This window comes from Bos indicus, chromosome 12 (genome assembly GCF_029378745.1).
Source record: "Bos indicus isolate NIAB-ARS_2022 breed Sahiwal x Tharparkar chromosome 12, NIAB-ARS_B.indTharparkar_mat_pri_1.0, whole genome shotgun sequence".
NCBI classification, from domain to species: domain Eukaryota; kingdom Metazoa; phylum Chordata; class Mammalia; order Artiodactyla; family Bovidae; genus Bos; species Bos indicus.
This window is the reverse complement of record NC_091771.1, coordinates 70724161-70736592: the sequence shown is the minus strand read 5'-3', so window position 1 is coordinate 70736592 and position 12432 is coordinate 70724161. Positions and strand designations below refer to the sequence as shown.

Here is a 12432-nt window from a genome sequence, read left to right as displayed (position 1 = left end):
GTGACAACTTCATCCACATGTTCTGAGAAGTCAAACCACCAACACGCTCAGTAAACGTCAGCCCCCTTCTCCGCTCCTCCCTAACCACAAGTGGCCCTGTGCTTTGGACTCAGGACAGAGTCCTAAGGGGACACTCTGGACACTGGGTCTGTGATCAGAATCAGGACCCCAGGACTCAACACACAAACCATCACTTCATTAAGTCCAAAAGGATTCATGTTTACCCTTTAACATGTGTTAGTTCAGTGTTCATACTAAGTTTCTTGACTAACACTTTTTTCAGATTTAGTACTAAAGCTTTTAAATAGAATTTTTTTCTCCTTAATTCATAATTACCTGCCAGTAGTCTAGGAAGGCATATGTTAATTAAATCTAATGGGCTGTACAGTCCAAAATAGACCAACACAAAAGTTTTAAATTGTTTTCTTCTTAACATTCCATCACAGATGAGGTAACATAAATAATTACAACAAAGTGATCAGTTGATGGCTTGGAATTTTTCCTAGATAATGCTTTTATCCAAATCATTAGGAAAATACACTATTTTCCAAGTTTTTTTTTTCTTTTTTTAATTTTATTTTATTTTTAAACTTTACAATATTGTATTAGTTTTGCCAAACATCAAAATGAATCCGAGTTTTTAGAGTAAAGATTTCCAAGTCATGCCCTAGAAATTACTGAGCAGCAACCAGTTGTTTAACTGCTATTCCTATATAAAGGCTGTGTTAATCCTATAATCCCACATATAATCCTATATAAGGGCTGGTCCCTGACAGCTCAGCTGGTAAAGAATCTGCCTGCAATGCAGGACACCCTAGTTCAATTCCTGGGAAGATATGCTGGATAAGGGATAGACTACCCACTCCAGTATTGCTGGATTCCCCTGTGGCTCAGCTGCTAACCTGGATTTGATCCCTGGGTTGGGAAGATCCCCTGGAGAAGGGAAAGGCCAGCCACTTTAGTATTCTGGCCTGGAGAATTCCATTGACTGTACAGTCCGTGAAGTCGGACTATACAAAGAGTCCGACATGACTGAGTGACTTTCACTTTTCTGGGGAGACACGGGAGCCCTGAGACTCTCTGGGAGAACATCCTGGAAAAAGACACAGCAAGTGCAGGGGTCATGGGACAGAACACGCTGGGCTGAGGCGCCTTCCTGCATTCATAGCTTGGGGGCAGGTGAGGGCACTCATAAATGGTCAAGGGCATCCACTGAGGGCTGTGGGAAGACAGAGGGCAGGGGCGCCCCCTGGAGGAGTGGGAGGGAATGGCAGGGCCGCCTTCCTTCTGTGTCCTGTGCACTGCTCCCTGGCTCTGGGACAGAGGGACCAATGTGCACAGACAGAAGGGGTGAGAAAGGACCCCACAGAGCCCGCACAGCCACACACCGAGTGGGGGTAGAGCTGGAAAGGCTGCGGGGGCAGACGGCAAGGAAGCCTGTTCTCTGTCTGAGGACCTGGAGCTGCTTCCCGAATGTGAAGAGGGGTCTGAGAAGGGCTGGAGCAGGAGGGTGAGCTGTGTAGACAGCAGCATGTGAGTCTGATCAGGACAGAACTGAAGACTTGATAATGCAGGAGGTGGGTGTCTGGAATGTGGGGCTGAACCAGAACAGGATCCACAGTGGACACAGGTGAGAGAGCATCAGTTCACCCAAAGCCACTCATCTTCTGTGGGTGACAGAATCCATTTAGTGTTCACAGCATAATGTAAAACTCACGAACCTTAATGACCTTCCTTCATAACTGAAGGAATCTGTTCATCGTAAGTAGAAGTGTGATTCATTCACTTTTAATACAAAATCCTTCACATGACTAAGCTTCCACATGACCACCATCTCTCACAGCATATTGTTCGTCCAGTTCCCTAGCTTGAGAACACTCTCCAACTGCTGCTGAGTGATTTCCTAAATTGCTTTTATATTCTCTGCTTTTGCTTTAAATCACCATAGAGAATGTGGTTCTGATTAACACAACTGTCTTAAGCCTGCTTCTCTCAAGAATATATCCAAAGTGGTACACCCAAAATATTTGAGAGGATTTTATAAATATCTCCTGTGTTCAAAAAAGAACTCAAGAGAACTTCTGTGATCAGCACACTGTACTTCACACTAATTGCCTTCCCCTGTGACATGGATGCAACAGCCAGTAGCATCTGTTCCCACCTTGATGGGGAAATTGTGCAGATGTTCACAAGATGGGGTGACACACATTTGTGAGTTCAAGATCGGGTCCTAGGAATAAAGAGGCTGAGATACTCACAATGCCAGGAGGATGGGGGTAGGGAATCACTGACATAGCACTAGCTCCTGTCACTGAACTCATGACAAGACACAGGCACTTCTCTAATGAAAAATTCATCAAGTCATGAACAGGAGAAGGTGGGAGGTCAGATCAGAGAACTGGAGGCCACGCCATGTGTCATCTGCCCTGTTCTCTCATGTTCTCAAAGATTCAGTGCTACTATGCATGTTTGTATAAGTGTTACAATGTATATAACACGAAATTTACCATTTTAACAATTTTAAGCATACAGCCCAGTGGCACTAAGTACATTCACATAGTTGTGCAGGCGTCACCACCATCCATCTCCACAACTCTTTCATCACCCCAACACTGAGCACGTTTTACACCTGGGCAGGTTCCACCAAAGACTAACGACCTCTGCTTAGAGGACATGGAATCCCAGCTCCTCATATCCAGGGCTCTGAAATCTCTTCACTTGGCTATCTCTGAGATTCACTTGACACTTTAACCATCAGTTTCTTAGAATTTGGTGACAGGGACTTTAAAGAGTTAATCATTACCCTCAATTATACTGGACCTAATCTAATCTGACTGGTGTGCTTAGATGAAGTGGAGACTAAGACACAAGGACAGAGACAGGACTGCAAATCAATGAAGTTGGAACACACCCTCCCTCCATGCACAAAAATAAACTCAAAATGGCTTAATGACTTAATCATAAGATGTGATACCATAAAACTTTAGAAGATATTAGAGGCAAACATTCTCTGACATAAATTATACAAACATTTTCTCCTAAGGCAATAGAAATATAAGCAAAAATATACAAAAAGGGCTTTCCTGGTGGCTCACTGGTAAAGAACCCATGTGCCAATGCAGGAGACATGGTTTCGATCCCTGGTCCAGGAGGGTCCCACATGCCATGGTGCAACTAAGTCCATGCACCACAACTACTGAGCCTGTGCTCTGGGGCCCAGAAGCCTCAACTACTGAGCCCACACACCCTAGAGCCAGTGCACTGCTCAAGAGGAGCCACTGAAATGAGAAGCCCACACACTGCAACTAAAGAGAAGCCCCTGCTCATCACAGTTAGAGGGAAACCTCCACCAACAAAGAGCCAGCACAGCCATAAACAGATAATTATTTTTAATTAAAAAAAAAGTAAGCAAACAGGGCCTAATCAAATTTACAAGCTTTTGCACAGTAAAGGAAACCATAAATACAATAAAGAGACAACCTATAGAATGGGAAAAAATACTACAAATAATGTGACCAACAAGGGCTTAATTTCCAAAATATACAAACAGCTCATACAACCCAACAACAACAAAAAATCCAATCAAAAACTAAACTGCCTTTTTTTTAGGCAGAAAAACTAAATAGACATTTCTCCAAAGGACAGACACAGATGGCCAAAAGAAGCTCACCATTGTGAATTATTGGAGAAATGCAAATCAAAACTACAATCTGGTATCACCTCACACCAGTGAGAATGGCCAGCATTAAAATAACAGTGGCTGAGGGGGAATGGAGTAAAGAGAACCCTCTTACACTGCTGGTGGGATTATTAGTTGTTGCAGGCATTATGGAAAACATTATGGAGATTCCTCAGAAAACTAAAAACAGAATTATCTTATAATCCAGTAATCCCATTTCTGGGCATATATCTGGGGAAAACTATATATCAAAAAGACACATGCAACCCTATGTTCATAGCAAAACTATTCACAATAGCCAAAACATGGAAATAACCTAAATGTCCATAGACAAATGAATGGGTAAAGAAGATGTGATACATATAGACGATGCAATACTACTCAGCCATAAAACAAAGAGAAAGAAAGAATACCATTTGCAGAAGTGTGGATGGACCTAGACTTTATCATACTAAGTGAAGTAAGTCAGAAAGAGAAAGATATCACGTATCACTTATATGTGGAATCTAAAATAAGGCAAAAATGAACCTATCTATAAAACAGAAACAGACTCACAGACAGTGAACAGACGTGGGGTTGCATGGGTGGAGGGGGTGTGGGGGAGGGATGGACTGGGAATTTGGGGTTAGCAGATGCAAACTGCTGCTGCTGCTGCTAAGTCGCTTCAGTCGTGCCCGACTCTGTGTGACCCCATAATGGACAGACAACATGGTTCTATGGTACAGTGCAGAGAACTATATTCAGGATATTCAATATCCTGAGATAAACCATAATGGAAAAGAGTATTAAAAAAGAATGTATAGCTGTGTATAACTGAGCCATTTTGCTGTACAAAGAAAGTAACACAATATTGTAAATTAACCATATTTCAATAAAAAATTTTTTTAAAAAAAGGACAGAGACACAGGGGTGCTCAAGGACAGAGAGGAGACCATGTGAGGACACCGTGCGGTGGCCGCCGCAGAGACCAAAGCTGCCCATGTGCTGAACTCCCAGCCTCAAGAACCCTGAGAGAATCAATTTCTGTTCTCTAAGCACCTCCATCTGTGACAGCTTGGTAGAGTGAATGTTTTTGTCCTCAAAATGCATGCATTAAAACCTAATCTTCACTTTTTTGGTATTAGGAGGTGGGGCCATCAGGAGGTGATCAGGTCATGAGGGTGGAGCCTCCATGAAAGGGATTAGTGTCCTGATAAAAGGAACCACAGGGCTCCCTCACCCTTCCAGCATGAGAGGACACCAGAATCAGACCCTCACCAGACGCTGAATCTGCCAGCACCCTGACTTGGACTATTTCAGCCTCCAGAACCGAGAGAGATAAACTTCCATTATTTCTAAGCCACCCAGCTCTGGTTCCTGTGAGAGCAGCCTGGATGGACACAATCCTAGAAACTAACATAGGACCTGACAACAAGAATTCCCAAACAGCTTCTCTCTGCTGAACACCCCGCCTCCTCCAGGTGAGGATATGCCTGCTATCCTCCTCACAGCCCTGCTTCCTCCTCCCACCATACCTGAGCTTCTCCTCTTCCTTCAGCAAAGGACTGGGTCCTCTTCTCAGCCTCCACACACACCCACCCAGCCTGAAGGCCCCCAGGGCACTGCCCGCCCAGCTCCGGGCACAGGGAGCTTTCCAACTTCAGTGAAAGTCTCTAGCTGCCACTTCCATTTCCACTTAGTACTTCCTACCCGGTATGGAAACTTTCTAAACCGTGATTCTGCTGAGCTTTCCCAGGCATCTGTGTTAACAAGCTCCACATAGAGACAGGTTCCTCAGAGGCAGGAATGAGAGCTGGGTGTCCTAGTCTCCCTTATTCGGTCCAGTGTGGTCCTTACCCTCTCCTGGCTCACCATCCTCCTTGTAAACTGAGAGGTTTTGTGTAGGAACATCTGTAAGGGCATCGATCTCAGTGTATACAGCAGGACATTAATAAGTGCAGCTGGAAGGCTCGTTGGCTTTACAAGGTGAATGACAGCAAGGGAACTAACTGTGGGGTAGATGTAGAGGCTGTTTCAGAAAAAGAAAATTCATGAGGCTTTCAAACAGGCCAGTCTAGACTCCACCAGAGGCCTCAGTCAGCATGTGTTAGGACAGAAAAGCATCAGAGCTCTTCTCCTTCAGGAGTTCTGTGGCCAAGAAAGAGCCACTGACAACAAATTCTAGAACAAAGTGAGAGTTAGGACTTTAACCAAGATATCGAGTTTCAAATTCAAGGTTACCCTACATGAGGGTCTAAGTATTAATTCTAGTAAGAATCCATTGCTGCTGCTAAGTCGCTTCAGTCGTGTCCGACTCTGCGACCCATAGATGGCAGCCCACCAGGCTCCCCCGTCCCTGGGATTCTCCAGGCAAGAACACTGGAGTAGGTTCCCATTTCCTTCTCCAATGCATGAAAGTGAAAAGTGAAAGTGAAGTCGCTCAGTCGTGTCCGACTCTAGCGAACCCATGGACTGCAGCACACCAGGCTCCTCCGTCCATGGGATTTTCCAGGCAAAAGTACTGGAGTGGGGTGCCATTGCCTTCTCTGAAGAATCCATTAAGCAATGTTAAATAATTGAGTCATATTCAGATGTGAAATAAATCATTTGCAAATTCTAGTCTTTATTAAGTATTTCCAAACCAACAGATTAATTAATAAGCATAAACCAAAAGTCTTTTCAAAGAAGTCCTATGTCAGTACTGAAAACTTCACTTCTAATGTGCCTTGAACACACGATGGAGGAAAAGGGCTGGTTACCAGGTTACCAAGTCCTACTCTCTGATTTAAAAATTTTACATTGCCCTTCTTATCCCTGGGGTCTGGATCCATCAACTACAAGTCATGGAGGAATCTGCCATCTATCCCTCACTCCCTAAAGCATGGACCCCACTGTCCTCCACACACTGGAAGCACCTGCTGTATTTTCCTGTCCTGACCTCATCATGATGTAAGATTTCTCTAGGATGGATCTTCTATGGAGGGAAGGGAGTGGAGAGAGGAACACCAGGGCAGAGGGAGCTGAGTCTCTTGGAGCACAAAGACCTTCCTGAGCTCCCTTCCCTGATCCCTACAGGGTTCCTGGAAAGAAGAAATGATATAAAACAGGTGCAAACTCACTGTTCAAACAAGTGCCTGCTGATTCCTGCATCCACTGCGCTGAGCGGATCATCCAGGAGGTAGATGTCTGCGTCCTGATACACAGCTCTAGAAAATGTAGAGAGACGTCAAGAGAAGACACTTCACACTCCCTGGGTCTCATCTCTGAATCATGATGGCGTCCAACAACTTCATGTTCCTTCCTGGAGCCCAGGGAAAGGGCCAAGACCCTGCTTCACACAGGCCTACCCGGTGAGCAGGGTCTACCTGCTCACGTCCACTAGGAGCCGCAGAGGAAGAGGGGTAGGATGGCAACTGAAACCCCATTTACCTGGCAAGGCTGACCCGGGCTTTCTGGCCTTCACTCAGCGGGGTTCCTCCATCTCCTGTCACAGTTAGATCTCTTTCCTTCAAATTCTGAAAATCCTGTATGGAGATAGAAAAGGGGAAAAAGAAAAACATTTAAAATGTGTTCTCCTGCCATCCTAACCTTTTAGCATAAGTTCTTCATACAAGTGTTTAATCAACAGCAATGGGCTTATTTCATAGTGACTATACTGTAACCAGGAAAATTAAACTCTCAGGGCTTTTCACTTGTTTTCATTCTGTGTTTTTTCAAAGCATTTATGCATTTTACCACTTTAACATGTATTTACTGAGGATTGAATATACACCAGGCACCGTTCTGGGCACAATGAATTCATCCATGAGAAAACAGAGCCCTTAGAATTTCTTTCCATGGTGGGAGGTGGTGATATGGAAAATTAACCTGAGCATAAGTATCCAGGACAAGAAGGAAAAGGAAGCCAGCTCAGGGGGATGGAGAGTGAAGGAGGGAAGTGAGTCCACACTGGATTGGGAGGGCTCTGCTCAGAGTGGGTGTGAGCAGATCTGGGGGTGGGGGGTGGGGCTCAGGCAGACCTGGAGAGGCTGCTCCTCACAGATGAAGGGGTGGGTGCAGGGACCACAGGGAGATGCCCAAGGTGTTCAGGACAAGGAGACAGGAGAGCAGAGCAGAGTAAGAATGAGGGGAGTGAGGGCAGAGACAGAGCAGGAGGAGCCTGGGGGCACTCCAGTAAGAGGAGGAGGGGGAGGGGAGGACTGACATGGTCTGAGGTTTACAATGAAACTCCTGTGCTTTGCAGAAACCAGGCAGTAAGTGGGAAAGGGTGAGGGCAGATACAAGTGAGGACATTACTGGAATAAGCTAGAGAACAGTGGGAATGGAGAGACGGGGTCACACTCCAGACACATTTGGAAGGCAGAGTTGTGAGACCTGCTGACAGGATGGGTGTGGGCTGTCAGAGGAGACTGTGGTGTCTGGGGTGAGGAGGGGGACGGACAGGGTCTCCATTTACTGAGCTGGGGAAGATGGTGGAGGCAGGTTTAGGAGACATCACTTGTGGACAAGCTGAGATGAGCTCTCGGTGATGTCATGGTGCAGCTGGACACGCAGGTGCAAAGGTCTGTGCTAGAGACACAGGTGTGAGAGCTGGAGGCCCAGGAGGTGAAGGCACAGGACTTGTTTTATCTCAAGTTACCAGTTGTCCTGATCTTGGTCTCTGCTTCTCACTTTCAGAGAAGGGATAACATCTCGCCAATGTCTTCACAGTGATACTTAAGGCAAGTCATACAATGACAGATAAGGTCTGTATAAGAAATGGGAGCAGAAAGAGTAGGTTGGGCAGGAAAACCAGAAGGAAAGAAACAGTCTGCTCGATGTACACCAAGCATATCAGCTGGACTAAGCAGATGCTTATCTGTGAAAGCAGGAAAATCTCAAAAGTTAAGAAGGATATGAAGCTTTGACTTGAGAATCTGGGAATCTACCATAAGTTATATTTGAATATTATTTAAGAAGTAAATGGACAAATCAGTCTATTTTCCCAAGAGTATCTGGGGAAATTTTTAAAAAATGACAACAATATCCCCCAAATGACAAGATAACAATCGTTTAAGTTACACAATTATTATGTTATAAATCTTTGAATTATCTACTAAACCCCTCAGGCATCAACCTAAGATACACAGCAGTACCTTTCTGCAGATGACGTGATCCCTCTGTCTCTACTTTAGCAAATTTGGGGAGAAAGCAGGTAGCACACTGGAGTCTGCATGAGAAACAAGTCCTTTGATCTCCCTAAGTCTCACATTCCTCTTCTACAGAATGTGCTACAAAAACAAGAGTCACTAAACTCAAAAGTGAGAACACCCTCTATAAATGGAAAAAGGACTGGAATTGATTGCAACTTGCTACTGGTGGCTGATGCCTATTTTCCCATCAAACCAACAGTGGGACCACATTCACATTGTGGGTCATAACATGCAAAGCACATGACCATAAAGAGAAGAAAGAGTGTCCATCATAACCCTCCCTGACAGGCACACAGACACACAGGGTCCCTGCTCACTCAAAACTTAACTGGGGTACATCCAATGAAAGGCAGCAACTGATCTGTCATGAAAATTCATCATTGTTTTATTGTCTTTCTTTGACAAGTTCAGAAGTTATTACCATCTCTTGATTTGGTTTTCATGAACAACAATGAGCCACTTTAAACAGGTTCCCAGACCTACATTCATGCACACACACACACACACACACACACAGAGTTATTGGTCTCTGTTTCACTGTTGAAGTCCTTGCAAACTGTTCCACTCAGCTTTTATGCTTTGATTCTACATTGTTTCATTTTGCTTAACAAAATAGTAACACATCATAGCACAGCAACCTTAACTATGTTCTAGAAAAAGCACCTAAATCCACACATTCACTTAGCACAGTTAGGGCACAAGAAACAGGCTCTCTCTGAGTCTGGTAGCAAGACTGCGACTGCATTGTTGACTCTGAACATTATTTATGGAGCAGCCCCAAATGAGAAAACCATTTCACAGAATTTGCAACAAAATCCAAGTCAGGCTAAATTTCTAGCCACCATTTTCCAATTAGGTTAAAGGGAAAAGCCTGACTTGAGTATAGACTACAATTCCCCCCACTGACAGAAAGGTGTTCTTATTCACGTTATTTTCCTTTAAGTTTCCCCAATTCTCACTGAACAGCAGACACACACACTAGAGGCAAACTAGGAAATGGCAAAGCAGATTTGATGCCATCCATCCAGAAGCACATCAAGGGCCCTTCAGCGATGGTGGAGACTTACAGTAGAAGCATCACCAAGCAGACTGCTGAAATGGTAAATGTGGGCAAGATGTGAAGCCCTGGCAGAGGAGGGCTGGACTCGAGAGTCAAGCAGCAGGAGCCCTGGCAGAGGAGGGCTGGACTCGAGAGTCAAGCAGCAGGAGCCCTGCCTTCCTTCACAGCTTTTCTTCCATGTAGAATCACCACTCCTCTCACAGTCTGTCAATATCCTGCCCATTTTCCCAGGCTCAGCCCAAGCACACTCTCCCATGGAACCATCCTGGACTCATCTCTACCTGCTGGGTTCCTAAGGCTCTGTTTACATCTCTCATCTCTCATGAAAGACCATCTTATTCTGCTCCATCGTTTGTACACGTGTATATGGCTTCTCTCAGGTCCTGGGGGGTAAGATCTGTGCACCAAGCTCTGTGCTGGATCCTGATGCTGATTATCTCTAATCCTCACAACAAGCTAAGAGGAAGCACTGGCCCCATTTCACAGATGAGGAAACTGAGATTAAGTGAGGTCGTATCACTGGTCTGAGGATGGTCAGCTGCTAAACAGAAGAGCTGAAATCTGAACCAGATCATGTCCTTTCAAACCACTTCATAGCCTTTTGCTCTTTCACATCACACGGCCCAGGGGGTGACTGAAGATTATATCTGAAATGAATGCAACACTAAAATAACTCAAGTCTCGAAGGCCTCTATACCTAGACACAGAAGGATCTTGTTATCTATGATTGTCAAGGCAACCTGAAAAGAAAATGGCCAAGTTGCCAGGAATGTGTAAATACGAGATGAAAGTATAAACTTACAGGCGTCCAAGAGGGCTTTGTAAGGTCAAGCAATAAATATGGGAAAATATCAAACTATAATTTATCAACATGATACCTGTAACTAGGTAATGCCTAAAACTTTTTAAAGTCCTTAAAAATTTTTTATAAAAACTTGTTTATGGCAAATAGATGGGGAAAAGGTAGAAACAGTGACAGATTTTATTTTCTTGGGCTCAAAAATCACTGCAGACAGTGACTGCAGCCATGAAATTAAAAGATGCTTGCTCCTTGGGAGAAAAGCTGTGACAAACCTAAACAGTATACTAACGAGCAGAGACATCACTTTGCCAACAAAGGTCCATATAGTCAAAGCTATGGTTTTTCCACTAGTCATGTATGGATGTGAGAGTTGGACCATAAAGAAGGCAGAGTGCTGAAGAATTGAAACTTTTGAATTGTGGTGCTGGAGAAGACTCTTGAGAGTCCCTTGGACTGCAAGGAGATCAGTCCTGAATATTCATTAGCAGGACTGATGCTAAAGCTGAATCTCCGATACTTTGGCCACCTCATACGAAGTGCCAACTCATTGGAAAAGACCCTGACACTGGGAAAGACTGAGAGCAGGAGGAGAAGGGGACAATGGAGGATTAGATGGTTGGATGGCATCACCGACTCAATGAACATGAGTTTGAGCAAGCTCCAGGAGATGGTGAAGGACAGGGAGGCCTGGCCTGCTGCAGTCCATGGAGTCGAAAAGAGCTGGACAGGACTTAGTGACTGAACAACGACAACAATGAAATGTTTACAGATGAACTAATCTGAGGTCTAGGATCCGCTTTAGAATACCGGGAGATGGGGTGGGGTGTTGGGTGGAGGGGTGGCACAGGGAAGGGGTAAAGACCTAGCAAGACCGGCTACCAGCTGACCCTGGCTGAATCTGGGGGTGGGAACATGAGGGTTCATTACATGGTGCTCTCTTCTACAAATTTTTGTTAATTGTCCATTAAGAAAAGAATCTAAAAGTAAATGATACTTCACCAAATGAAACAAAGGCATTCTGTGACGATCATTATCACACCAGAATTAAAACAGCAACATATATGACTGCATACTTATGCAAAGTCCAGCATAAAGCAACAAATAAGACCTTTCAAATTAAAAAAAAAAAAGAACTTTTAACAAACCTTAGAGCTTAAATCAATGTTATCGTAATTTGACCACATGCAACTCAAGAGTCACTACTCACCTCTTCCAAAGCACAAGCCTTTATTACTTCTTCATATCGTTCTTCTTCATATTTCTTCCCAAATAAAATGTTATTCTTCACAGTTCCTGGAAACACCCAGGGCTGCTGAGAAACATATGCGATCCTCCCGAGCACGCTGACCTTCCCCTGGCTTGGGGGCAGCTCCCCCAGAACAGCACTTAACAGTGATGACTGCAACAGACGGGAACACACACAGGTGAACAGGGTGCACTCAGAATGGAACATGCCCCGCAGCACAGCCGACCCCACCCTGGCTCTTGACACACGATATCAGAAGAGTATACAGTACAGTTTTGATACTGCAGGGAAAAAAAAATTGGAAAAGAGCCATTATTGGTCACCATAAACTAAAGGTTGATAAGCAATATTAACACGATAACAATCTACTCTGCCTGAGTTCCCTCAGATGAAATGCTCTACTCAGCAAAGACTAAGAATGTTTAACATCCTTCACTAGCAGAGCAGACTAGCAGGATGTATATTTTCTGTATC

General features: G+C 44.5%; 1 protein-coding gene across 2 annotated transcripts in view; it reads right to left on the bottom strand.

Moving 5' to 3' along the window:
• LOC139186232 (ATP-binding cassette sub-family C member 4-like) overlaps positions 1 to 12432 on the bottom strand; it is a 152755-nt gene that overhangs the window by 104970 nt on the left and 35353 nt on the right. For both annotated transcript variants that reach the window (XM_070800394.1, XM_070800395.1), the window contains exons 8-10: positions 11920 to 12111; positions 7088 to 7182; positions 6778 to 6864 (exon numbers count right to left, since the gene is read on the bottom strand). In XM_070800394.1, coding sequence (XP_070656495.1) covers positions 6778 to 6864; positions 7088 to 7182; positions 11920 to 12111 — 374 coding nt within the window. The remainder of the gene's footprint in view (positions 1 to 6777; positions 6865 to 7087; positions 7183 to 11919; positions 12112 to 12432) is intronic.